At 44.1% G+C, this 27,155-nt stretch overlaps 1 protein-coding gene across 1 annotated transcript in view; it reads left to right on the top strand.

Moving 5' to 3' along the window:
* Window positions 1–10,047, top strand: part of LOC122797336 (serine/threonine-protein kinase greatwall-like) — a 154,118-nt gene extending 144,071 nt beyond the window's left edge. The window contains exon 3 of the mRNA XM_044066148.1: window positions 10,018–10,047. Within this exon, the coding sequence (XP_043922083.1) occupies window positions 10,018–10,047 (30 nt within the window). The remainder of the gene's footprint in view (window positions 1–10,017) is intronic.
* The last annotated feature ends 17,108 nt before the right edge of the window (window positions 10,048–27,155 follow it).

Below are 27,155 nucleotides of genomic sequence, written 5' to 3'. Positions count from 1 at the left end.
CTTTGGGGGCGGCCTTTTTTGGCCCCCCAAAAAAAAAAAAAGGCCTTTTTAAAAAAAGTTCCCCCCCAAAAAAAAGAAAACATCCCCCTTTATATACACATATTAACAAGGCAATAAAATCATTAAGCACAGGGTATTAGGTTGGGATATCTTACTAAGCAGGATGTAAGTAAGAAACTGAACCTGGAGGGTTGTGCTATGGCAACATTTTGTTTGCCAAAAATTCATTAAAATATGCACAACCCTCAAGGGTGACAGATTGTGGCAGCAACAAAATATTTTCTTCATAACATTGGAATTGTACTGCATAATTTTCGTTTACCTTTTGTGCAAAATATGAATTCTTATATTCAAGATACTTCTGTTTTTTTGCAACAGATTTCTGTGGTTAAATTAAATTCTAAAATGTACTGGATTACCATGGACATTACTAGTTTATATACAAATATTAGACATCATGATGGTATAAATGCACTCTATTCAATATTACAGGATAGTCCTTTATCTAATTATGTTAGAGTTGTTGGACTTTTGTCTGACTAATAATTTCTTTTTCAACAATCAGTTTTTCATCAGCTACAGGGACCTGCCATGGGGGCCCCTTTTGCCCCTACCTATGCAAATCCGTTTATGGCAATGTTTGAAAAAAAGTACATCTATAAACATGATTTTTATAATAGACATGTTTTGCACTATTATAGATATATTGATGATTTGGTTTTTATTTGTCAGGATGGTATGGATAAAATATATGATTTTGTTCAAGATTTGCATAATAATATATGTTATGTGATCCTATCTCGCCTACATTCTGACTGATGGGCTCGGAGCCGATCCCTCGGCTCCGACTCAGCACGCTTATGCTATAGAGCGAGGCCTCTAATTGGCTGAGCTATCTTTATCCCAGGATGCACCACCACTAATCCCCCAGATCTCGTTTGCCGCTTACAGAGCTTGGACGTGGTCTCAACATTGGCTGGGCTAAGTACTATATTTATAGTCTCTTTTCCTGTCAGTAGTTCACTCATTTCAACCCAAAAGCTGTTTTAACGGCTATGTTTTGTGTACGAGTGTGTTTCTTGTTCTTTCATTGAGTTTTGCTTAATTTTTCCTGTCAGAGAAGGTTCCGTTTAAGTTAGAGGGGCCTTCCCCTGTACTAGCTACTTTAGTGGTTGTGTGTGGGTCAAGTACCCGTTTGAGTTAGAGGGTCTTGACCCTCCTTGTTTCCCTTTTCCTTTCTTACTGTTCTTGTGTAAAAAAAAAAAAAAAAAAAAAAAAAGTTCTTTAGTTAATATTTTTCGGAGTTGGTGTTTTTGTATATACAAATGCTTAATCTACTGTTGTGGTATATTTTTTCTACAATATGTCTAAAGAACATAAACCCTCTGGGTTTAAGAAGTGCATGAGGTGTGGACTCAAAATGTCCATAACGGACGACCACTCCTCGTGCGTCTATTGCCTTGGCGCCAAACATCTACAGGAATCGTGCAGTGTATGCCATGCGTTTTCCTCCAGAGTCCTCCAGGAGAGGAAGAACAAATTAATCCTCAAAGGATTAATTAAGCCTTCCTTTGAGGAGGCTTTGTCTTCCTCTCCTCCTTCTAAAGAGGAAAGCGCCGGATCCGACCAGTCAGTCGGATCCGACGGCTAAGAAGACTAAGCAGACTTCTCCATCGGCTCCACGGACTTTGGAGCAGAGGTCGGAACGATCTGCCTCAATGCCTCCAGCCTCGACCCCTCTGGTTTCGGAGCCGAGGTCTGGGGCATCGAGAGGCGGATCACCCTCATCAGCTCCACTGATATTGGAGCCGATAAGGGTCATCGGCTCAGACACTTCCCCCTCGGAGCCGAAGTCCTTATCGGCACCGAGGGAAATTTCTTTGAAGGTTTCCTCGGAGCCGATAATTGTTGAGTCCTTTCGGAGCCGGTCCCCGAGCCCTTCGGAGCCGATGGAGAAATCGGTTCGGGCCCGATCGGTATCCTCGAGATCTTCCAGGATGTCTGATTCGGACATCGACAGGGTGCTCCTTCGACTCTTCCAGTCTCCGGTGTTCCAAAGATGGTTTCGGCTCCAGCCCATTTGGCTCGGAGCCGATGGTCCACTCCCTACTGTACTTCCTCCTCCAACAGCCCGGCACCGTTGGAGCAGGTGTTGGTGGAACCAGTGGAGGTGTTGGGGTCAGGCCCGACCCTTGCTCCGACTCCGGCTCCTGGGACGGAGTTCAGTGCACGGACTTCTTCCTTCGGCCCTGGGGGGGAGGCTTTGGGATTGATACCTTCGGTCCCAAGTCTCCCTCTTGGTGCGGCCGCGGGGAGTACCGTCCACTGTCGTGGCCACGGAGGGGGGACCTTCCCAGGATTCTGGTGGTCCCGCCTTCAGGGCTATGAGGAGTGCTCTAGCCAAATCTTCATTGGCTACCTCCACAGTTTCCCCAGCTCCTTCCCTACATTTGGAGACTGGGTCGTTGGCAGTTCCCCTGTCCGCAGACAGCGGAGCCCCTGGGCCTCAGGTTACCCCCGCTGGGGTTTCTCTCCCTCCTGGAGGTCCTTCTGAAGCCTCTTCTGAAGAACCTCCCAGGAAGAAAACATGCAAGAGGAAGCACGTTGACTCCCCTGACGAGTCTTTGACATCTGACACCGATCTCGATGATGCAGAGGGGTCCCCAAAGTCATCCTCGGATGATGTCTCCTTTGCAGACATCCTGGAAGCCCTAAAACAACGAGGCGGCTGGCAGTCCAAACCTCCCTCTGCTGATGAGTCTGTGTTCCTGAAGGCCTTCGGGGCTCAGCCCTCTGCCTCCTGGGTGTCTCCGCCCTTCGACGAGCTCTTGGATTTGATCTGTCGAAGGGTGTGGGAACACCCAGACTCTGTGGAACCGGTGCCCGCTCGTCCAAACAAATTTCTTTTCGCCCCAGATAGAGAGTTCCTTACAAAAGGTGTGGCTGTGGATGCTATGGTGGTGGCATCTGCTACCCAGCAAGATGTAGCAGAGGCTTCTACGTCCGTCCATCCTCCTAATAAGGAGTCTAGGAGCATGGATCGGTACGGCAAGCGCACCCTTAGTTCAGCGGCCTTTACTCTGAGGTCTTTGAACTACCTGACGACTTTACGAGATTCCAGAGGGATCTGATTAAGGAGCTATCCGATACCCTCTTAGGTAACCTGCCTGAGGAGCTGGCCCAGACGGTTGGATCTTAGCTGGCTACAATGTCGTCCATTTCGAACTCGTCCATGAGGCTCATTTCGTATGCGGCCGAAGGGGCGAGTAGAGCGGCGGGTACAGGCATTGCTCTACGGAGACGAGCCTGGCTCCGCCTGTGTCATTTCGCGGAGGCCTTCAAGTCTTCATTCGCCGACGCCCCCTTTGATGGGTCCTCCCTGTTTGGGCCCAAGGTGAAAGACACACTTACCCGCTGTGAACAGGAGGGTAAGACTGACTGCCGTAGGGGCACGATTTTCCACTCCCTTTCGGCCTTATCCCAAGGCTAAAAGAGGAGGGAAGATGTGGTTCCGTAGATCGCAGAAGTCTTACCCCTCTCAGCAGGAAGGTTCCCCCTCCAGAGGCAGAGGAGGGGGAAATTCATCAGGAAGACGCCGTCCCAGAGGTGGCAGAGGCCCCCGCAACACTGGAGACCGCGAGTCCTTTCGTGGCTCTTCAGCTTTTCATAGTCCCTGAGGGATTGCCCGACTGTGCTGCTCCGGAGCCAGTCGGGGGGTCGCGAAGCACCTGAAGGCCTGGGAAGGGATCACTCAGGACCGATGGGTGCTTTGAATTATCGCCGGAGGTTACTCCATCCCATTTTGTTGTCCCCCCCCCAGTCCAAAAGAATCCCGGACCCGCCACCCAGTCAACGGGATACCGCAGCCGTGAGAAATTTCAAAACTGCTACAAAAGGAGCCATCCAACCGTCCCCAGACCAGATCGGATTAGGGACTTACTCAAGATTCTTTTGGTGCCAAAAGACTGGGGACTTGAGGCCCATTTTGGACCTAAGCAACCTAAACCGCTCAGTCAAGAAGTCCAAGTTCAATGGTCACTTTACAAACCATTCTCCCATTGTTGGAGAAAGGTGTTTGGATGTGCTCCATAGACCTCAAGGACGCCATTACCATATCAAAATACATCAAACGTCCAGGAGACACTTGCGCTTCAGCCTAGGAGGCAGTCATTTTCAGTTCCGTGCGCTGCCCTTTGGTCTCACCACAGCCCCCAGGGTGTTCACCAAATGCTTGGCAGTAGCGACTGCTCACTTGAGGAGTCTAGGATTCCAGGTGTTTCCGTACCTAGACGACTGGCTTCTAACTGCCTCCTCCAAGCATCTACTTCTACGGAGCCTGCAAGCCACAACATCACTGGGCAATTCCCTCGGAATCACCTTCAATTGGCCAAAGTCTGTGTTACGGCCATCTCAAAGAATAAGATTCATAGGGGCAGAGATAGATTCAAATCAGATGCGGGTCTATCTACCTGCAGACAGAATTCAGATCATACAAAATCAGGTTCGAGCCTTACTCCCCAGGTCCAAAGCCCCAGCCATAATGGTCATGCAGCTATTGGGATCGATGTCTGCCACAGTTCTGCTAGTTCCCTTGGCAAGGTTACACATGAGAATCCTCCAGTGGCTTCTTTCAACTCGGTGGTCTTTTCAGGAACTCCCTCTCAATCATCTAATATGGATCACAGAATCTTGCAGACGGGACCTTCGCTGGTGGCTAGTGTCCTCCAATTTGGATCAGGGACGACCCTTTGTTCTTCCTCCTCCGGCCACTTTGACCACGGACGCCTCCCAGACGGGGTGGGGGGGCATTCCCTGGGCAGGTCAGTCCAGGGCAAATGGCATCCGGAAGAGACCTCTCTCCACATCAACATCCTAGAAATGAGGGCAGTACTCCTGTCCCTTCAAGCCCTTCACCATTACCTCCCTCAGGGCGTAATTGCTGTTCACTCAGACAACATGTCAGTTGTCTGGTACCTGAACAAACAGGGAGGGACCAGATCCTATCCTCTTTGCAGAGAAGCGATGAGGGTCTGGGAATGGGCAGTCTCGACCAAACGCTTCCTAGTGGCTACTCACATACCGGGCAAATCCAATGTCATAGCCGACAGGTTGAGCAGAACCATCCTCTCTCCTCACTGAACATGACTATTACAAGACAGATTTTCAGCGAATGGGGAGTTCCGTGCTGCGACCTCTTCGCGACCCCTCTGAATGCGAAGTTCAAAGATTTTTTCTCCCTAACCCCGGCTCCGGGGAAGAGCCCTATGGACGCGTTAGTCCATCCTTGGCCCACCGGCCTGCTTTATGCCTTCCCTCCAGTTCCTCTCCTACCCAGGGTAATTCAGAAGGCATCTCTCTTAGGGAGCAAGATGATCTTAATTGCTCCTTACTGGCCTCGTCAAGTCTGGTTTCCCTATCTTCGGAAACATTCTCTGGAAGGTCCATGGTTCCTGGACCAGGTCCCAGACCTACTGATTCATCAGTCGGGACTACTACACCAGTCCCTACACACATTAAAATTGACGGCCTGGCTCCTCCTCTTCGACCATAGTCAGGAGACATGCACTAGACCCAGATGTAGTGCACATATTGTCTTCAGCCCACAAGTCTGCTACTTAAGAAACTGTATTCTAGCAAATGGAAAAGGTTTGCTATCTGAGCTCAACTCCGGGTCTGGACCCCATTTCTACTCCGTGGCAGAAGTACTCAAGTTCCTGACCTCTCTTTTCAACCAAGGCTCTTCTGTTTCTACCATCAAAGTACAATTGGCAGCGATTTCTAATTTTCATGAATCCATAGACCCACCCTTAATGAGCAACAGGTTGTGTAAGACCTTCTTGAAAGGTGCTGCTCTATTAAGACCTCCGGTTTTCATCCTGCACCTCCATGGGATCTCGATATAGTATTACGTGCCTTGACTTCTTCCACCTTTGAACCGGCAGCTACCTGTGATCTAAAGTTTCTATCATGGAAGACAGCTTTTCTAGTGGCAATTACTTCAGCCAGAAGGGTTTCAGAACTTCAAGCTTTGTCAGTGAAACCCCGTGCTTGGTTTTTCATACAGACAGGGTTTCCCTCAGACCAAATCCTTCTTTTGTTCCTAAAGTCTGTTCTACTTTATGCTTGCAACAGTCATTGAGCTCCCAGTTTTTTCCCAAAATACTCCAATAAAGCGGAATTTATTTTCCACACACTAGATGTCCACAGGCAGTTACGGTTTATTTGGATAGGACCAAACAATCAAGGAAGACAGATCAGTTGTTTGTGTCCTTTGCAGAAAACAAATTGGGCAACGCGGTCACAAAGGTCACTATTGCCAAATGGATCAGGGACTGTATTACTCAAGCTTATATTTATTCTAACAAAGAGCTTTCCACCTCTGTCAAGGCTCATTCTACAAGGGCTATGGCTACTTGGTAGCATTTCACTCTAAGCTTGCTATTGGCGACATTTGTGCTGCGGCTACATGGTCTTCCCGCACACCTTCATTTCTCACTACAAATTAGATGTGGCATCTAGAGGACGAGCTTCATTTGGTTCCACAGTGCTCAGGAGTGTTTTCCAATGAGCCACCCGGGATTTAGGTGCTAGGACGCTGTCCCATCAGTCAGAATGTAGGCGAGAGAGGATCACATAACATCTTTTAGTTATGTACTCACCATAACTTCAGATGTTTGGGATCCATCTCGCCACATTCCTAATAACCCACCCTCCTTCCCCCTTCCTTGGAGATCAGAGGATATCAGAAGGTCCGAATCCTGTTGTTTCATCTTGAAACATCTAACAATGTTATATAATCAAGCTGTGCATGTGTGCATGAATGCGGACAAACAAGATCTGGGGGATTAGTGGTGGTGCATCCTGGGATAAAGATAGCTCAGCCAATTAGAGGCCTCGCTCTATAGCATAAGCGTGCCGAGTCGGAGCCGAGGGATCGGCTCCGAGCCCATCAGTCAGAATGTAGGCGAGATGGATCCCAAACATCTGAAGTTATGGTGAGTACATAACTAAAAGTTATAATTTGTCATTTGATGGCTTGCAATTTGGCAAGGAGATTGATTTTTTTGGATGTTCATCTAATAGGTTTGGATTATGGACAAATGTTTACTTCTGTGCATAGGAAATTTTGTGATGGAGGGCAGTTTTTATATGGCACTAGTTGTCACCCTCCCCACCTAATTCACTCTGCCATACGTTTGTATAACATTTGTAATAATTTTGAGGATTTGGGCAGAATTTGTTACAGACTGCATTAATGTTTATACACAGAGGTTATGATGTTAATACTATTTAAGATGCTTTGGACAAAATATTTTTGAGTAAAAATAATTCTAGCCAGTGGAATATAAATAGATGTCAGGATGTTGGAGATTCTCTGGATAAAATTTATTATGTTATGACTTATAATGTCTTAAGTGAGGAAATATTCAAACAGATCAAATATTTTTGGAAATTCCTGATTAAGGAAGAAAATTTGGGGAAAATGCTTTGTAAATATCCTTATAGCATCATATAAAAAGAGACTTAGTTTGGCTGATTGCTTAATTCTTATTTTGTAGTTCCTGAAAAAAACATTAGTGTTGGTGTTAGGTGTTATGGCATCTTTCCCTGTGGCAAATGTAATATTTGTGAACATGTGGTTACTGGTTTTAACAATATAAATAATAAATTTGTATTAATGGGCTCTTTTTCATGTGCAATGGAAGGAATTATTTATGCCCTCCATTGTCCTTGTAATATGGTGTATATTGGTGAGACTAAAAGAGCCTTTAGAACACGAGTGCAGGAACATGTTCATATTATTAAAAAAACAAAAAGAAAGCTCCGGTAGCTGTTCATTTTAGGCAATGTCATGACTGCAACTATAAGGTTATTACAAGCCACTGTTTTAGAAAAAGTTTTTATTAAAGTAGGGGATGTTGCCTTGTTGAAACAGAAATTGTTATTTAAATAATCAAATTTTATTTTAAAATATAATACTCTAGCTCCGTATGGTCTTGGCGCTGAAGTCCGTTGGAGATATTTACTCCAATTGGCTCCTAATTGTTTTCTTAATGATTTTATTGCCTTGTTAATATGTGTATTTAAAGGGGGATTTTTTTTATGTATTTCACTTCTGGAAGGCTGTGAGAGCCGAGGTGCTAAAGTTTTGGTAATAAATCCTTGGTACTGTTGCCTGTGGTTATTTTCCTGTTTGTTTCTTCTTTTGTGTGGCTGTTGTACTTATTAACAAATGTCTGAATAACTGATTGTCTTTTGTAGGGCTTTGCAAATTCCCTATCACAAAGAGAGTGAGGGATTCCAGAGCTCTGGAAAGCTGCTAGTGTGGGTTTGTGCAGGCACAGAACCCATCTGCCATGGAGGCAGTGTAAAATTTGAGCATCTTCTATTACAGGTAAGTAGGACTTGTGCAACTGTACTTTCTTGACATTGGACATTTAAGGAAGCTTAGCTCCACATCCTTATTCAGAAGACCCATAAGCAATATCTAAAATTCATGTGTGAGGCTGTCCCATTATCAGTTTGGTTTACTGTGCCCTTGGCTGTTCCACTTTGCCCAGAGTCTTCACTATATCCTTTCTTATCACCGTTTTTACCTAGCTAAGAATGAAGGTGATATGCATCACCCGTTGCCTGCACAATATCTTATTGAAATATATTCCAATATTCCACTGTGGAGTTGAAGATGGTTCTCATTTGTCTTCTCTCAATTTTTGAGCTAGAAAATCTTCATCATTCAGAAAGCAATCCCAACATAATCTCATGTGAAAAACTTTCTAGGCAGTTCCAAACATAGGCTTTCATTTTGCCCTTCTACAGGACAAAAATACTACTTCTGGCATATCTGTTTTAAATGCTTTACGTACCTAATGGTACATAAAACTGCAAACAAATAAAATTCCCTTTTTCTTTGAACCTTTGGAGCCAATGCAGTCAACTGTTCCTGGTGGAGATAAGTCTCGAAGGAGTTTGCTGGTTGACAGTACAAGTCAGCTTTAAACAAAGCCTTTTTTTTTTTTCTTCATTCCAGATTCAAAGCAGACATTGATCACTGATGCTTTAAACTTTGCATGGAGGCCCTCTGTCTCCTAAGTGGAGTATAGGGTAAGTGGCCCTAGAAGGCCAAGAACGGGCCTATAATCGTGAAGGAAATTTATGGCAGTCATATATGCTGTCCAAATCGTTGTCACTTCTCAAACCGAGGACCTTGGAGATAACTGACAATACAGCTGTGACGTGGTGTACCATCTAACACATTTTTTCACATTCTGCAGGCTAGCCATCGATCTTTGGGACCTAACCATAAGTCTTGATATTCATCTTCAAACATACTACATTCACAGCAATCAGAATTCAGTAGCAGGTCACCTGCATGGCTCATTAAAAATTGTATACAAATGTAAAATAGATGAGACTGTCTTAAGATTTCAGTGAAGTGGAGGGTGCCAGAGGTTGATCTGTTTGCTTCTCTAGATAATCACCAGCTGCTTGAAGTTTTATATTAGAACTGGGGTCAGCCTTTATGCCTAACCACCCATCCCATTCATTCTATGTGTTCCCATAAGAACAAGAAAAGAAGGGGAAAAGGCTATTTTAATGTTTCCCCTACTGGCAAAAAAAGACATAATTATCTTATAATTCCACTGATCTGGGTTTATCCCATAAACCTACCCTGCTAATTCAACTAGAGTGATTGTTGATTTATTCCTGTCTCTGAGGTCCTCAACTCATAAAATGGGTGCTTTCAAGATATCGTCTCCTAGTTAGTTGTCTCCTTCAGAAGTGATTTGCATCCTACAAGAGGCCAGAAGGTATAACCCTAAAAACTCGTATCTGGCCAAATCAAAAATATTCTCAGTGGGATGTTGCAGGAAGCATAGATCAGCTGCTTTTTTAATAATTTTTGTGCTGCAGTATCTTTCTGAACTCTAAAGGTTTGCCTAATTTTGTCTTGCTGTGAACTATGCTGTTTTGGCCTGCTTTCCCTGTATCATCTAGTTTATACTAATTCTGCAGGTAGCTGCTCCTAGAAGTTATGCACGGTAAACGGACCACATAGGCTTCACAATAATTCAAAAAAGACTCACAAAATGTGATAAACTAACTAAAACTCAAATATATAAAACAACGAACGTTCTTTATTCAGGTACAGTGGCGCTTTCACCTCCTTGGCTTCATCAGACTGTGTCCATACCTCATACAACAGTCCTTTATATATGTTTTTTTACATTCAATTAACCCCCTAGTGTTCAAAGTTTTATTTGCATCTAAAACTCATATATATTAATTACGTATTACAAAACATACTACAAAAGACATAGTAAATAATCATATTAAATATAAAAAATAAATAAATGTTAATGTAATGCAAAGAAATATCAAATATCAATCTGTCAATACATATATATATATTCTATCATTTATAAAAACATGTGTATAGACATGTGTACAACATATGAAAAACATGTCTAAGACCTTAAAATGCTGTCCATATTATGGATAATGGACAACTGCTCATTTCATAATTCCTTTTTTCAATCTGCGTTTTTTTAATATAGTTTGTAGACTGATTTTATCATTAAGACCAGGTGGGCTATCTGCTCTCAAGCGTAGAATCCACCTAAGTTCTAACTCTAAAGTGAAATTCTCCAAATCACCACCCCTAGAATTATTTTTAATATGTTGTAATACGCAGAAAGTAAAGGTGTGTGAAGGTCCTGCTACTATACAATGCCTAGCTAATGCATTGTGTTCCTGCCTGGTTCTAATGTGATTTATATGTTCCCTTATCCGAATTTTAAGTTCTCTGTTCGTCTTTCCAATATAGAAAGCAGTACATACTTCACACTGGGCTAAATATATCACATTGACACTCCTACAATCTGTATTTGTCATAAAAAGGAACTCCTTTTCTATATTGGGTGATTTAAAATAATTATTAATATTAATGTAACTACACTGGTTACATTTACCACATGGGACAGTGTTATGGGTCCTTATTCTCTGTTCTACATTAGATTTATGGCATAGCAACCTCTTCAGGTTCTTTCTGTTCTTATATTGAAATCTAGGTTTATCCCCTACTAATTTCACAATCTCCTCTTCTGCCTCTAAAATATCCCATCGTCCTTGAATAATACTTCTAATATTGCTAGCATCAGTAGTATAATGAATGGGTATGCTTAAACTCTTGGAGGTACTACCAAAATCCTTTCTATTGTAAGCATATTGGTTATAGCTACTAGAAAAATAAGGGCAGGCTGCAGTGTCCCTTAATCCAAACACGGTTTCAATGGCTTTCTCGATCTCACTTCTGTCATATGACCTATTATATAGCCTCTCACTGAGTGCATCCAGTTCCTCCCTGAAACCTTGAAGGGTGGGGTTCAACCTGGACGCTCTCATTGATTGCCCCAATGCTACATTGGTAAAGACGTGCATAGGGTGCATGCTATCTCTGTGTAGCAGTGTGTTCCTGTAACAGCTCTTCCTGTGAACCGAAGTGTTCACAATCCCATTGCTCAGCCTCATAATATTAACATCTAGAAATGAAACAGAGTCTCTGGAGGAGCTACAGCTAAACTTCAAAAAATCCACCGAATTGTTCAAGAAGCTTTCAAACTCCTTTAACTCAATCTCATTCCCTCTCCAAACCAAAAAGAGGTCATCCACGAACCTTTTATAAAAACTGACGTGTTCTTTAAACAAGTCAGAAACAAAAAGTTGTTCACACTCCCATTCCGCCATCACAATGTTGGCGTAGCTATTGGCGTAGCTGTAGGTAGATGTCCCCATCAAAAATGAAAACATTATTTTCTAAGATGGTCTCTAAAAAGAGTGCTAACAAATCCACCAGCCTATTGTCCAAAGATGTATGTTTCTTCAAATAATTCATGACCCATGTAACCCCTCTATCATTAGGGATGGCTGTGAACAAGCTATTCACTTCAGAAGTAACAAAAATATATTCATCAGCTTCCTCCAATGTGGTAATGTACTCATAGAATCGTAGCAAAAATTCCTTGCTATCCTTTAAAATGCAGGGATTCTCTTCTACTACAGGTCTAAGGTAATATTCAACAAATAGGGAGAATGGTTCTGTCAGCCAACCTTGCCCTGAGACTATTGGTCTCATCGGGGGGTCGTGTAACTCTTTATGTACTTTGGGGAGACCCTTAAGAACAGGTATCAACGGGTTCACCACTTTCAGATAACAAGAGGTGTTCTTATCAATCACATTACTCTTCAATAGATCTGCAATCATAGCATGTACCCTAAAAACTCTCATCATGACATCTTCATTGCATAACTTACTATAAGCTCTGGTATCATGTAATAACTGATTCACATTCTCTTTATAGTGTTCAATATCCATTATAACAATGGATCCCCCTTTATCAGCGGAAGTAATAATAATAGAACTGTCATTCTTTAATTTATCTAAAGCTTGTTTCTGTGCAAAATTTAAATTATACCTCCTGTAAAACTTCTTAGTAGGTTTGTTCCTATTATTATAATATTTATATAGGTCATTTTCAATCCGCCTAGAAAATGTTTCTAACACAGGATGTAACAAAGGGACATATGTACTAATAGGTTTAAAAACATGTGGTATCGCACCTGCGTCATTACAACCAAAATCTAATTTGAGCTGGATATTACGTACAAATAGCTTAACATCAATAATAGACTCAGAAATTTCACTTTGTTGACTGGGAATAAAATTTAAACCTCTATTGAGTACCTGTATTTCAAACTTATTCAACTGTCTTCGGGACAGATTTATCACAATGGATTCACTTTCTTCCCCCACATTTTCTTCAGGGTCGGTCCTCCCACCTCTGCATCCGGGGTTTTCCGTTTTTGTCGACCCCGACTCATAGACCGAGTCCTCCCTCTGAAATGAGGTGTCTGTATGGGGAAAGGGGTAGTTAGAGTATTGAAATTCCCATCCCCATAATGATTAATTGCCATTTTACTCCTATTGGTGGTAACAGATGTTCTTCATTCCACATTGCTGCAGTCCTAACTATTGGGTAGTCCGCTGTCCAGTCGGCCCGAATACCAAAGTATATGGCTGACGTCGGTCAGGGCGCATTAGACTGACGTCAGTACGTCAGGGTACTAATGCGCATGACCGACGTCATATCCTCAGTCTTTTTTGCCGCATGGTCCGATGCAGAAGCAGTTTTGCGAGTGCAGGTTGGCATTCTGAAATTTTCTGAAGTCGGAGTTTCAGACCGAATCAAAGTTGGCTAAGTACCCCGTTGGGGAACATTTTGGTTTTTCTTGCCTCAGTATTTAACCGGATGTCAGAAAAAGTGAATAACTGTATTTCTTGTGGGAAACAGATACCTCATAGGGATTACCATACCTTGTGTATACCTTGTTTAGGGCCTGAGCACGACGTTGTTGGATGCCGCTCTTATGCTAGATTTAACAAACGCACTATTAAGAGAAGGTTAGACTGTGCCAGGTTAGTGTTTGGGAAGCGTTGTAATTATAAAATGCCGTCGGATGCTCCGACGCCCGCTTCGTCCAAAAAGCGCAAGGACAAAGCAGCGAAGCCTAGGGTTGATGAACCGGCAGTCCCGGACGTCGGTTCTTTAGAAGGCTCAGTGGAGCCAGAGGTTTTGCCAGGAGTTTCCTTGGAGTCTCAGGCAGAGACTTTACTGTTACAGGATGTGCCTTCTCAGGAGGTAGGCCAGGCTGAGGGGGCTTCTCAGGTAACTGTTCTTCCCTCTCTTCCCAAGGTAGTTAGAGCCTCTCCTTCTGTTTCCAAACCTTCTTTGAGAGGTAGGCCAAGTTTGGCTTCAGTGGGGGCTTCTCCTAGCACTTCAGGTTCTGTGCCTAAGAAACATATGCTTAAAATGGCAGAAGATTTGATTACTCTGATTAGAGGTTCTATGCCCCCTCCTGATAAGAGGCCTAGGGTGGAACCTGAGTTTGAGAGTTTTGAACAGTGTTCAGAGGCTTCTGAGTCTTCTGCGGAAGATTTGCAGGAGTATCCTCCTTACTCTGATTCTGATGTGGATGATTCCACTCCTACAGCTTCTCCTCCTGAGGATTTCTCATTTTCAGAGACTCTGCATTCCATGAGGGAGCACTTTAAATGGGAAGGCCAAGATTACTCTGATTCCAGGAAAAGGCTTAGGGAATTCTTGTTTTTACCCCAGCATAGGCCCTTAGCTATACCTCCTGTGTTAAATGTGGTGGAAGATGTTTTTGCAGAGGCTTCCTTGAACCCTGATTCTTTGCCTCCTGCTCCTGTTAAACCTGATAGGTACTATAGGGTGCCTGAAGCTCATAAGTATCTTTTAAGAGTCCTAGGGCAGACCCGAAACTGTTTCTCAGGGACCTAAAGGTGTTAAGGCCTCTGTTGTTAAAAACCCTGTTCCCACTGATAAAGAGGCAAGGGCTTTGGATAGATGGGGTAAGAAAGTGTATACTACTTCCACTTTAGCCATTGAATTGTCAGTTTCACATGCTAAAATATCAAAATTATCTCCTTTCACAATTGAAATCTAAGGTGGATGCTTTGGCGGAAGGTATTGAGTGTAAAGAGTTGCTGGATTTAGTTCATGTATCTGAACAAGTGGGTAAGCATTCTTTGCAATGTGGTTTTGATGCTGTACAGGCCTCCTCGAGGGTGGCTGCCACTAGTTCTGTTCTTCGCAGGCATGCCTGGTTGAGGGATCAGAATTTAGCTGAGCATGTTAAGACAAGGATTTTGGATGCTCCTTTACAGTCTGATGTGTTGTTTGGTTAGCCTGTGGAAGCAGTTTTAAAGAAAATGGAGGACAAAGCTAAGTCTATGCAAACTGTTAAAGATTTTTGCAGGTGCAGCCTCCAAAGTTTAGTAGAAATTGGCCTACTAAGGGATGGACATATCCTGCTTATGATTCCCAGTCTAGGGGTAGGTCTAGACGTGGTAGGGGCAGAGCTCAAGGTTCTTTTAGGCCTAGAACAGGAGTTCACCCGCTCCGACTTCTGGTGAGGGCAGGGGTCAGTCCTTTCGTAAACAGACCCAATGACCTGCCTTTTCAGCTGCCAGTAGATTCTCGTCTGGCAGCTCCTTTGGGAGGAAGACTGTCTCTTTTCAAAGAAAATTGGGATTTAATTACTCAAGACAAATGGGTGTTGGATATCATTCACCACGGTTACAGGTTTTATTTCCATACATTGCCCCCTTTCAAACGCATGCCAGACGTTCCTCCTCCACAAAGGAAAGAGGCTCACAAGCAAATTTCTCTGTTACTCCAAATAGGGGCCATTCAGCCAGTCCCTGTATCAGAAAGGGGCCTAGGATTTTATTCTCGCCTGTTCCTAGTACCAAAGAAGGGGAACACGTGGAGACCAATTTTGGATTTATCTATTCTCAACACTTATCTGGACATTCCCAAGTTCAAGATGTTGACGTTACAACAGCTTTTACCTCTGCTGGGCAAAGATCACTGGATGGTAACTTTAGATCTCAAGGAAGCTTACCTTCATGTGCCTATAAGACTGAGTTGCAGGAAGTATCTGCGTTTTCGAGCTGGAAATTCTCATTATCAGTTCTCTGCATTGCCCTTTGGCTTATCTACTGCGCCCAGAGTATTCACAAAGGTTCTGGCTCCAGTGATAGCTTACTTCAGGCTACAAGGAATTCAAATCTATCCTTACTTGGACGACTGCCTGATTCTGGCTCAAGAAAAGAAAGACCTTCTACAGCATCTGGAATATGTGATAGCAGTGCTAAGATGCCTAGGGTATTCTGTGAACGAAATAAAGTCCAGTCTAGTACCCTCTCAAGACATGTGCTTTCTGGGTGTGAGACTGAATACAGCAGCCCAGATGGCCTTTTAACCCCGGACAAACAAAAGAGTCTATCCCTTTACTTCCATCAACTATCTCATCAGTCCGTGCTGACTGCAAGGACAGTCCTTCAAGCATTAGGGTTCATGGCATCTTGTATTCTGGTGCTTCCCAATGCCAAACTGCATATGAGGAAGCTGCAATGGTATCTCAAAATGTATGGACACAGCACTGCCAGGATTTGGACACTGTCATTCAAATAATACCTTGCCTTCAAAAAGAATTTTTGTGGTGGGCTCAGGAATGTCACCTAAACAAGGGACTCTCTGTGACCCGGCCAGAGGCGAGTCAGATTTTAACGACAGATGCCTCGGACATTGCTTGGGAGCTCATCTAAATGGAAAGTGGATACAAGACAAGTGGCCTGCCAGACTACAGCATCTACATATCAACATGAAGGAGATGTTAGCAGTCCAGTTTGCATTAATGGCTTTCAAGGAGTTACTTCTTCCAGGGCAGGTGTTGATTCTAACAGACAACACAACTGTCATGTGGTACATCAACAAACAAGGGGGAACACATTCTTATCCTCTATGCAGGCAAGCAATGATTTTATGGGAGACTGCGCTCAGCTTGCAACTAACTCTTCAGGCAAGGTTTCTGCCGGGAGCACAGAACTCCTTAGCAGATGTGTTAAGCAGACAAATCATGGATCCCCACGAGTGGAAACTGGATCTTCATGTATTTCAGAAATTGACAGTGTCATGGGGAACTCCAGACATAGATCTGTTCGCTTCTCCACTAAACCACCAGCTGCCACAGTTTTGCACAAAGGGGTTTCATCACACAGCTTGGAAAGTGGATGCTCTTTCTTTCAGTTGGAAAAATCTTCATGTATATGCCTTTCCACCTCTGCCTCTTCTTCCAAAGGTGCTCTTAAAGGTCAGACAAGACAAGCCAAGGATGATTTTAATAGCTCCAGATTGGCCTCGGCAACACTGGTACCCACTACTAAGGAGTCTGGTAAGGAAGCCTCCATGGCCCTTACCTTTGATTCCACATCTGTTATCTCAGAAGGACGGTCATCTGCTCAATGTCAAGCTTCACTCTCTTCATCTAACAGCCTGGCATATTCTGTGTTGAAACACAGCAGGTCTCAACTTCCTCAACAAGTTTTAAATGTGATTATGGAAGCTAGAAGACCTAGTACAAGGAAAGTGTACGAGAAAAATGGAAGAGATTTTTATTTTGGAGTACAGCAAAGAATTTGGAGATTTCTGAGCCTAATTTGAGTGTGGCTCTTCAATATCTTACTGAGTTATTGGACAAAGGTTTGTCCTTCTCTTCCATTAAGATTCATGCTGCAGCAATTTCAGCTCACTATGATTGTGACCCACCATTGTTTTCGCATCCTTTGTTCAAGCAGTTTCTTAGAGGGCAAAGAATATAAGACCCCACGTAGAGCTCCTACTCCTGCTTGGGATCTCAATTTTGTGTTGGAAAAACTTACTCTACAACCTTTTGAGCCTGCGGCTACTGCTGAATTGAAATACTTGTCATGGAAGACTGCTTTTCTGTTGGCTATTACTTCTGCAAGAAGGGTATCTGAGTTGCAGGCCCTTATGGCAGTAGAGCCCTTTTTGATTTTCCATAAGGATAGGGTATCATTACGTACTAATCCTTCCTTTATGCCTAAAGTGGTTTCTAGTGTGGCTTTAAACCAAACTATTCATTTGCCTACTTTTTATGCAGATCCCCAAAATAAAGGGGAAAAGATTTTGCACACTTTAGATGTACACAGGCAATTGCGTTATTATTTAAGCAGGACTAAGGATTTTAGGCAGTCTCAGCAGTTGTTTGTTTCTTTTGCTTTGAGTTCAGGGCAAGCCTGTGTCAAAACAAACTATTTCTAGGTGGATTGGGTTTTGCATTGCATTTTGTTATTCCCATCATGGCAAGGAGATTCCAGCTGGGATTAGGCCTCATTCCACTAGGGCTACTGCCACTTCAACAGCATTTCTAAGGGGGGTGGCAACTAAGGATATTTTGGAGGCAGCTACTTGGAGTTCAGTGCATACTTTCTCTAAGCATTATCACCTTCCTCTCTACTCTAAGTCTAGGGCTGGTTTTGCCACAGCTATTTTGCAAGGCATGTTGTCAGCTCCTGCTTCTTTATGATTTGCCAGCCTCCCTTACCTCTGCTTTGGGATTCTACCCAATAGTTAGGACTGCAGCAATGTGGAATGAAGAACATAGTACAGTTTTGTACCTACCATAAATGTAGATGTTCGAGGATCCACATTGCTGCAGTCCAATTTACCCTCCCTCCTTCCCCTCTGTGTTTAGGGGTGGTTGTGTAGGTGAGGTTATATGCTGATAGTTTTGTATATATTGTACATATTTTTGGTGCAGATATATTGGGCCTTGTCTTTTTAGGGTCTTCTGACATCTGGGGCAAGAAAAGACTGAGGATATGACGTCGGTCATGCGCATTAGTACCCTGACGTACTGACGTCAGTCTAATGCGCCCTGACCGACGTCAGCCATATACTTTGGTATTCGGGCCGACTGGACAGCGGACTACCCAATAGTTAGGACTGCAGCAATGTGGATCCTCGAACATCTACATTTATGGTAGGTACAAAACTGTACTTTTTGTTACCTGTAGCATTAACCTCATCACCACAATTTTCCTCCGTAGCATTGCTCCCTGATACAATACACACTGAACCATTAGTTAAGCTAGTCTGTTTGTTGTTACTATCAACAATAACTGGATATAAATTACAATTATTCATTTCTTCACAGACATTAGCATTATTGGTAAGTACTGATGGCTCAGGTACTGTTACATTATTCACAAAAGGTTGAACCAGTCCCCCAGTCACCTTGTTCTTTGCAGTATCTGCAGAATTAACAGTCACATTCCTTCTGTCATCATTTAAACTATTCGCAGTTCTCGGCCAAGAAAAAACTCGGCCCATTCTAAAATCATTTATATCTCGTTCAATTTTAGTCTTTTTTATGTCCAGTAACCGTCGCTCAAACAAAGAAACATTGTCCATCATTTTGTTAATCCCCACATCAGCTTTGGGGAAAGAGTACTTGTACCTGAATAAAGAACGTTCGTTGTTTTATATATTTGAGTTCTAGTTCGTTTATCACATTTTGTGAGTCTTTTTGAATTGTTGTGAAGCCTATGTGGTCCGTTTACCGTGCATGAGTTTGTGGATTTACAAGACATTTTATCGTTTGGTAACGGACACGCTACTCGCTTGGGGCTGCATTATTTTCGTTATTGGTTTGCTCCTAAAAGTTAGTCTTCACTTGAGCCATCTGAGGCAACCTATTTTGTTGCGCACAGAAATGGAACAACTTGTGGTTAATTTCCATAATTTGAGTGCATTGCAGCAATGATCTTGTTTAAATGTCTTTAGCTGATAAATGTTTTCACAGAACTGTACTTCATTTGCTGGTCTGTTTTTGTCTGGATCGTTATGGTTGCTTGGGGGTGCTGAGTTTGGGTGATATTTCTCAGCATGATTTGCAGGTTTGTTAATAGGTGGTCGTGGTGTTGAACTGCTTGCTGTTAGACTATATAGTATGCAGCATGCTACAGTGATTCAATATGTTTTGTCTGGTTTGATTTGCATTGGTTGTTATGAATCTTTTGGACAATAGATTGTGTGCAGACATCCGTTCATTGATATTTCCAGGTTGCAAGTTTGCTTTATTGTAGGACTTCTCAGCTGGTGGTGTGGCCCTATAATGGGGCGATCATTCTTAATGTGTGATATGTAGTGTCGTACACAGCATGATTAACTGGAAAAGATTTGGTCTCAAAGATATAATGCAGGACACTGGAGTGCAGATTTGTGCATCATGTCTGCCCTCCGGGTATATAATTCTCAGTTCAAACATTACCTGGATATTTATGGCATCTTATTATCCCTGCATGTTGACATTAGCCATGACTGTACTGTATCCCAGGAGTGCAGATGAAATGTACATGGTATCTGGTGTAACACAGATACCTGAATTTCTGGAGATATCATGGAAACCGTGTATTATCTGGGTTTATTCTGTCTGTATTTGAGTATCCTGATGCATGTTCCTGCAAGAGTCGTCATGCATTAACAGAACTGGTGGAGAATATGGCCGGCTGAATCCTGGATATACCAATTTTATCTCCAGTAGGCTTTTGACAAGTTCCATTGGCCAGATTGGTAATTATTATTTACCCTTGTTTGTAGGGGAATTGAATGCTATCTTGAAGGTCTGACTGTCTATCTAGAGGACTTTCTGCTGCTCTAGGTTGGAAAGGGAAATGTGTACAGAACTGGTACAAAAAACTACCTCCATGTGTACCTATGATGTGTGCCTGATGCTGTATGCATCTAATGATAAAGGCTGGATTATGATCCATAAGTTTCAGTGCATGCAAGTTACATAGAACTAGAATTTGTGGGAACAATGCATGCAGAATAATGCTCACGAGGAGGAATGAAATGTTTGTAATGTTGGATTGAAAGACAGTTGCTGTAAAAAAAAAAAAAAAAAAAAAAATAATAAAAAAAAAGATGTTAAGTTGTCAGTATTGCCTTCATTCTTGCTGGATGGGTTCGGAGCCGATCCTCGGCTCCGACTCGGCCACTCTAAAAGCTTGAGAGCTAGTTTCACCGGCTCGAGGCTCCCCTATATCCCACAATGCTAGGCGGTAACTCCTCAGATCTCGTTTGCCGCTACGCGATCGAGGTGCTTTTTTCAACCGGCTCAGGTTAGTTGAATCTTTTGACAGTTTTAGTCAGTCAGACCCCCCTTTAAGTTAGCTCTTTTTATAACTTTTAAATAGTTAAATACTGTTAATCCCATTTTAGTTAATTTTTCACTAGTTTCCTATCCTAAATTATCGAACCTTTCCCTCGGGCTTTAGGCCCACTCCCTCCCTCCCTTGGTAGTTGGAGTGTCTGTGTTTTGTAGGGAATTTTTTGTTTAAAAACTTTATAAGTTAAAATTTAAAGTTTTATTTTCAGAAGTGTAATCGGTGTGTGTGTGTGTGTGTGTGTGTGTGTGTGTGTGTGTGTGTGTGTTTGGGATTACACTTTTACTTCTCTTTGGACATGTCCAAAGAATCAAAGGTCTCAGGCTTCAAGAAGTGTGACTCGTGCTGTTAGAAGATGTCTCTGACAGACGGTCACACTTCTTGTGTTTACTGCCTGGGACCTTTGCACCTGCAGGACTCATGTGCTGTTTGCCATGGCTTCAGCCCTAGAGTCCTGCAGGAGCGAAAAAATAAATTAATTCTAAGAGGCTTATTAAAGCCTGAGGGTCCCTCGACTCAGTCATCGGGGAGACCCTCTAAGTCCTCCAAACCTTCGGCTCCAGCCTCTGAGCCGACTTCTGGGGGCTCTAAGTCCATTCGAACATTGGCTCCGGCCGGAGCCGATGAATCTCGAATTCATGTACCTACGGTGTCCTCGGCTCCGGCCGGAGCAGAGGAAGACATAATTGAGTTGGCTCCGATCAAGTTGTCGGAGCCGACAACTAAGAAGAGGCCCCGTTCTCCATCTATCGGCGCCGTTCATTCGGCTCCAGCATCACCTTTGCTGTCTGAACGGAGCAATAGATCTCACTCTTCTAGGTCTTCCAGGTTATTGGACCACGACCTTCAGAGAGTAGTGAGTCGACTTCTTAAGTCCGAGGCACTAGCCCAGATGCTTCAAAGTCCGACTCAACAGTCAAAGACTATCCCCACCACTCAAAATATTCCTCCTCTGACTCTCTTGAGTTCGGAGCCGGGGCGGTTCGGACCCGAGACTGTGGTGGCGTCGGAACCGATACCTTTGTCTTCGGTTCCGTCGTCGGCTCCGATGTCTTCCTTGGAAGAATCTCGGCGCCGGACTTCCCTCGTCGGCTCCGAGGGGGCGAGTGGCATCGTTGCTTCGGCGCTGGTGAGTTCGGCTCCGACATCGGCCTAGGAGCCATCACTGTCCGTGCCGGGGGAGGTTTTCAGTTTTTCGGAACAGAGACCTCTGGCTCTGCCTGACAGGGGTGCCTTTGAGGTCATGAGGAGCGTGTTAGAACCAGGTTCTAATCCACAGTCTGCTCCTTTTGCCGTTCCCTCCATGGTGCCTCCGGTAATTTCTACTCACTCTCTTGTCCCCGACCGTAGAGAGCCAGCTCCTCAAGTTTCCCCGTGGGGATCTCCTCCTCTTCCGAGGCTTCTCCTGACCCTGTAGGAGAGCCCCCTAGGAAGAGGCAGTGTAAGAGGAAGCACATTGTCTCCCCTGAGTCTGTCACCTCTGACACTGATTTAGAGGATTCTGAAGGTTCCCCTCGTTCCCCCTCTGAAGATGTCTCCTTTGCAAACATCCTTGAAATCTTAAAACAGAGGGGGAATTGGCCAGCCCTCAACCCTTCAGAGGATGAATCGGTGTACCTTGAGGCATTTGGCTCTCACCCTTCCACCTACTGGGTGTCCCCTCCCTTTGACCCCCTTATGCAGGTGGTGGCAAAGAAGGCTTGGGCGGCTCCTGACTCAGTGGAACCCACCCCCAGGAGACCATCTAAGTTCATCACGGCCCCCAAGGATAAAGAGTTTCTGACCAAAGGCATCTCAGTTGATGCTATGGTGGTGGCTGCAGCTACCAAGAAGGAGTTAGCTGATCCTTCGGTGCCTGTTCATCCTCCTAAAGGAGTCTAGGTCGTTGGACAGGTATGGGAAGCGGATGTTCTCGTCAGCGACCTTTACTATGAGATCGCTGAATTACCTGTGTCATTTTACTCGACTTCAGAGGGATTTACTCAAGGAAGCGAGTGAGATGTTGAAGGACCCAACAGCTGCGGGTTTTCAGGACAGGATGAACTGTCAGCTGGCTACCCTTAATTCTATAACCAACTCCTCCATGCGCCTCCTTTCATATGCGGCTGATGGAGCAAGTAGAGCGGCAGGTACACGTGTAGCCTTGCGTAGGCATGCCTGGATGCGGCTTTGTAATTTTGCGGATCCCTTTAAGGCGTCCTTCACTAATTCCCCCTTCGATGGATCATCCCTCTTTGGTCCTCAAGTGAAGGAAACCCTGACTAGGTGCGAGACTGATGGCAAAACTCTTTCTGCCGTTGGAGTCCGTTTTTCTACTCCTTCTAGACCTTACCCCAGAGGTCAGAAGGGGGGAAAGATGTGGTTCCGTAAACAATCTCAAGGAGACTTGCCTGACGCACAGAGTCGATTCCCCTCTAGAGGCAGAGGGGGGAACAACAATGGTAGACGCCGTCCCAGAGGCAGAGGGGGCCCGCAGAATCAGGGCAGTCGAGAATCCTTTTCCGACCAGCCTTTTCAGCATCCCTGAGGTGTTGCCCGACTGTCCACCTTCGGAGGCAGTCGGGGGGAAGGTTGTCACTGTACCCAAAAGCCTGGCTATCCCTAACTCAAGACAAGTGGGTACAGTCTATCATTTCCGAAGGCTACAGAATCCCTTTCCTTTTCATTCCAAAGCTGTCCAAAAAATCCCTTCCAGACGTTCCACCCAGTCAAAGGGAGCAAGTAGCATTAGAAATTTCAAAGCTGCTCGCAAAAAGAGCTATTCAACCAGTGCCAGCAGACCAAGTAGGATCCGGAACCTACTCCAAATTCTTTTTGGTTCCAAAAAAAACAGGGGACTGGAGACCCATTTTGGATCTCAGCAACTTGAACAAGTTTATCAAGAAAACGAAGTTCCGGATGGTCATGCTGCAGTCCATCCTTCCTCTTTTGGAACGGGACAGCTGGATGTGCTCTCTAGATCTCCAGGACGCGTACTATCACATCAAGATGAATCGACGCTCCAGGAGGTTTCTCCTCTTCAGGCTGTGGGAACCAGTCATTTTCGATTCAGAGCCCTGCCCTTTGGTCTCACTACAGCCCCCCGAGTGTTTACCAAATGTATGGCAGTGGTAGCCTCTCATCTGAGACGTCAAGGATTCCAGGTGTTTCCGTATTTAGACGACTGGCTCTTACAGCCTGTCGCCTTGTCGTGTTATTACTTTCATAGGCGCAAATCTAGACAGTCAAGATGTCAGCCAGACTCACAGAGCAGAGGATAGCAGACATACACAAACAGGTCTTTCTTCTTTTGCAGAACAGCAAAGTCAAAGCCAGACAGATCCTGAAAGTCTTGGGAATTATGGCGGCGGCCATCCCTCTCCTACCGTTAGCTCACTTCCATATGAGGATTTTGCAATGGATGCTCTTCACACAATGGTCTTACCAAAGCCTTCCAATGTCCCATCCTATTCGGATAACTCAGTTGTGCAAGAGTCATCTCTCTTGGTGGATCACATCTCCTTAGCTCCTCCTAGGGAGACCTTTTGTCCCTCCCCCTCTGGTTGCTACAGTGACAATGGATGCCTCCCTGATTGGGTGGGGGGGGGGGCATTTCCAGGGCAGGACAGTCCAGGGCATGTGGCAACCGTTCGAGTGCCACTTGCACATAAACGTCCTAGAGATGAGAGCAGTGCTTCTAGCATTGCAAGCCCTACAAGTCTCTCTTCCCAAGGGAACTATAGCAATACAAACAGACAATATGTCTGTAGTGTGGTACATCAACAAACAAGGCAGAACCAGGTCTTACCCCCTATGTCGAGAGGCACTCAGACTATGGCAATGGGCGATTTCTTCTCAGCGATTTCTGTTAGCAACGCACATCCCCGGGAAGTCCAATGTGATTGCGGACAAATTGAGCAGAGCTGTTCTCATGCCTCACGAGTGGTCTCTGAACAATTCAGTGTTGGAGAAAGTTTTAAGAAAGTGGGGCAGGCCTTGCTGCGACCTTTTCGCTACTCCCCAAAACAGCAAGTGCGACGATTTTTTCTCCCTCTTTCCCCAACCAGGCCATCCCAGCAGAGACGCTCTAGTGCACGTTTGGCCCCGGGGACTACTATATGCCTTTCCTCCCTTCCCACTGATATCCCAGCTGATACAGAAAGCCATCGCTCAGGAAGCTTCTATGATCCTCATTGCCCCTTACTGGCCTCGACAAATTTGGTTCCCCTTTCTCCACCGTTATCTGTTGGAACAACCTTGGCATCTGGACCCAGTTCCAGACCTCTTGACCCATCAGTCGGGTCAGTTGCACCACTCCCTTCCCTCTCTGAACCTCACAGCATGGTTCCTCCTATTCCGACCTTAGCCAGGCTTCCTTTGATATCTCACTCAGTTAGAGATATCTTGATTGCCTCTCATAAATCTTCCACTCGGAAGATTTATCATAGCAAGTGGAAACGTTTCTCCTATTGGGCGCAGTCAAAGAATATAGATCCTTTCACTGCTTCTATTCAAACAGTTCTAGACTTTTTAGCCGAACTTTTCCATGCAGGTTCGTCCCCATCTACCATTAGAGTTCAATTGGCTGCAATTTTGAACTTTCATGTTGGAGTCTCAGAGTCCTCTATTATGTCTCTCAAACTCTGCAAGGCCTTTTTAAAAGGAGTCTTTTTACTCAAACCACCCATCAGAGATCCTCCTCCTCAATGGGATCCCAACTTGGTTCTGGCATCCTTAATTCTTCCCCCATTTGAACCTGCGGCTTCATGTTCTATAAAGTTACTTTCGTGGAAGACACTCTTTTTAGTAGCTATCACCTCAGCTAGAAGAGTCTCTGAACTCCATGCTCTGTGTAGTCGACCCCCTTATCTTGTGTTTCATAAGGATAGGGTGTCCTTACGTACTAACCCGTCCTTTTTGCCCAAGGTAGCTTCACTGGCAAATTTGAATCAAACCATTGAGCTTCCTGTTTTCTTCCCTAATTATTCTAATAGGTCAGAACAAAAGTTACACTGTTTAGATGTTCATCGCCAACTTAGGTACTATTTAGACAGGACCAAACAATTCAGGAAATCTGACCAACTGTTTGCTTCTTATGCAGAAGGTAGAATGGGCCTTCCAGTCTCTAAAGTTTCTCTCTCTAGATGGCTTACTTCATTGATTACCCTAGTGTATGAGACAAGACATCAACGATTGCCATCCAAACCCAGGGCTTATTCAACTAGAGCTTTAGTCACTTCTGTAGCTTTCCAAGACAGGCTGCCTATTGATTCGATTTGTTCTGCAGCTACTTGGGCTTCTCCTCATACCTTCATTTCTCATTATAAGTTAGACTTGGCCTCTAGAGACCGAGCCAACTTTGGTTCCACTGTACTCAAGAGTCTGTTCCGATAGGCCACCCGGGACAAAGTGCTAGGGACGCGGTCCCATCCAGCAAGAATGAAGGTGAGATTGACAACTTAACATTTAGAAGTTATGTACCTACCATAACGTTCCATGTTAGTTGTCTTCTTCTCGCCTTCTTTCTTGCATCCCACCCTCCTTCCCCCTAGCCAGGACAGACCTAGAAGAGTTTTCTTCTTTGTTCCTTATGGAATTTTATTGCTGGCCTTAGCTTTCAAACAAGATCTGAGGAGTTACCGCCTAGCATTGTGGGATATAGAGGAGCCTCGAGCCGGTGAAACTAGCTCTCGAGCTTTTAGAGTGGCCGAGTCGGAGCAGAGGATCGGCTCCGAACCCATCCAGCAAGAAAGAAGGCGAGAAGAAGACAACTAACATGGAACGTTATGGTAGGTACATAACTTCTAATTATGGTTTATTTTCTTTTTTATTAATGTATGTGTGTCTGTCAAGTGATAATTTAATAAAGGTGTTTGAACATAACTGTTAATTCGTGATTTTTTTCTTGTGCTGCGTACACAGACTGGCAGTTTGTGATCTGATAAGAAGAGGTCTATCATTGGTAGCTTCTAGGACTGACACTGAAGATAAAAGAACTATTCATCAGATAAAAAACAAACTTTTCCGACTGCCTGGAGTCCTCCCTCTTCACATCTTATTTTACTCTTTATTTTTTTTCTTTGCCATTGATCAAAAATGACTAAACAACTGCAGCCACAGCTACCTCACTGCTGTTTTTGGTGTTTATTAATAATTTTGGATGTGTACAGGTATGACAATTTTTTTTATTTTTCTTCTTGAGAATTAACTTTTCTCCTCAAAAAGTTACCTATATTATTTTCTATGCCTTTGGGTCATGGTCCATATTTCTCTTGACAACTAAATCTTTGTTTGGAAAGTGTGCCTGCAGCTGGACTATTCCACCTACCTGACATGATGCACAATATTTGTAATGTCTTAGGGTTTGGGGAAATGCAACCTTTCCATCTGCAGTATTTGCTTGAAGTTAACCAGGCAGCAGAGCTATCATTTTCAGTGTGCAGAACATTTTCTGTTATTCAGGCACTGTTTAGGCAGAAATAAATCCAGCAAGCCATTGGGCTCCTCAGCTGACGGTAAATTTTGCATACGTTGGACTGTTCTGCTCTACAAAGAG

The sequence above is a fragment of the Protopterus annectens genome, chromosome 3.part0 (assembly GCF_019279795.1).
Source record: "Protopterus annectens isolate FY-2018-M chromosome 3.part0, PAN1.0, whole genome shotgun sequence".
Taxonomy (NCBI): Eukaryota; Metazoa; Chordata; order Ceratodontiformes; family Protopteridae; genus Protopterus; species Protopterus annectens.
Note: the sequence above shows the minus strand (reverse complement) of the source record. Positions and strands in the feature narration are given on the sequence as shown.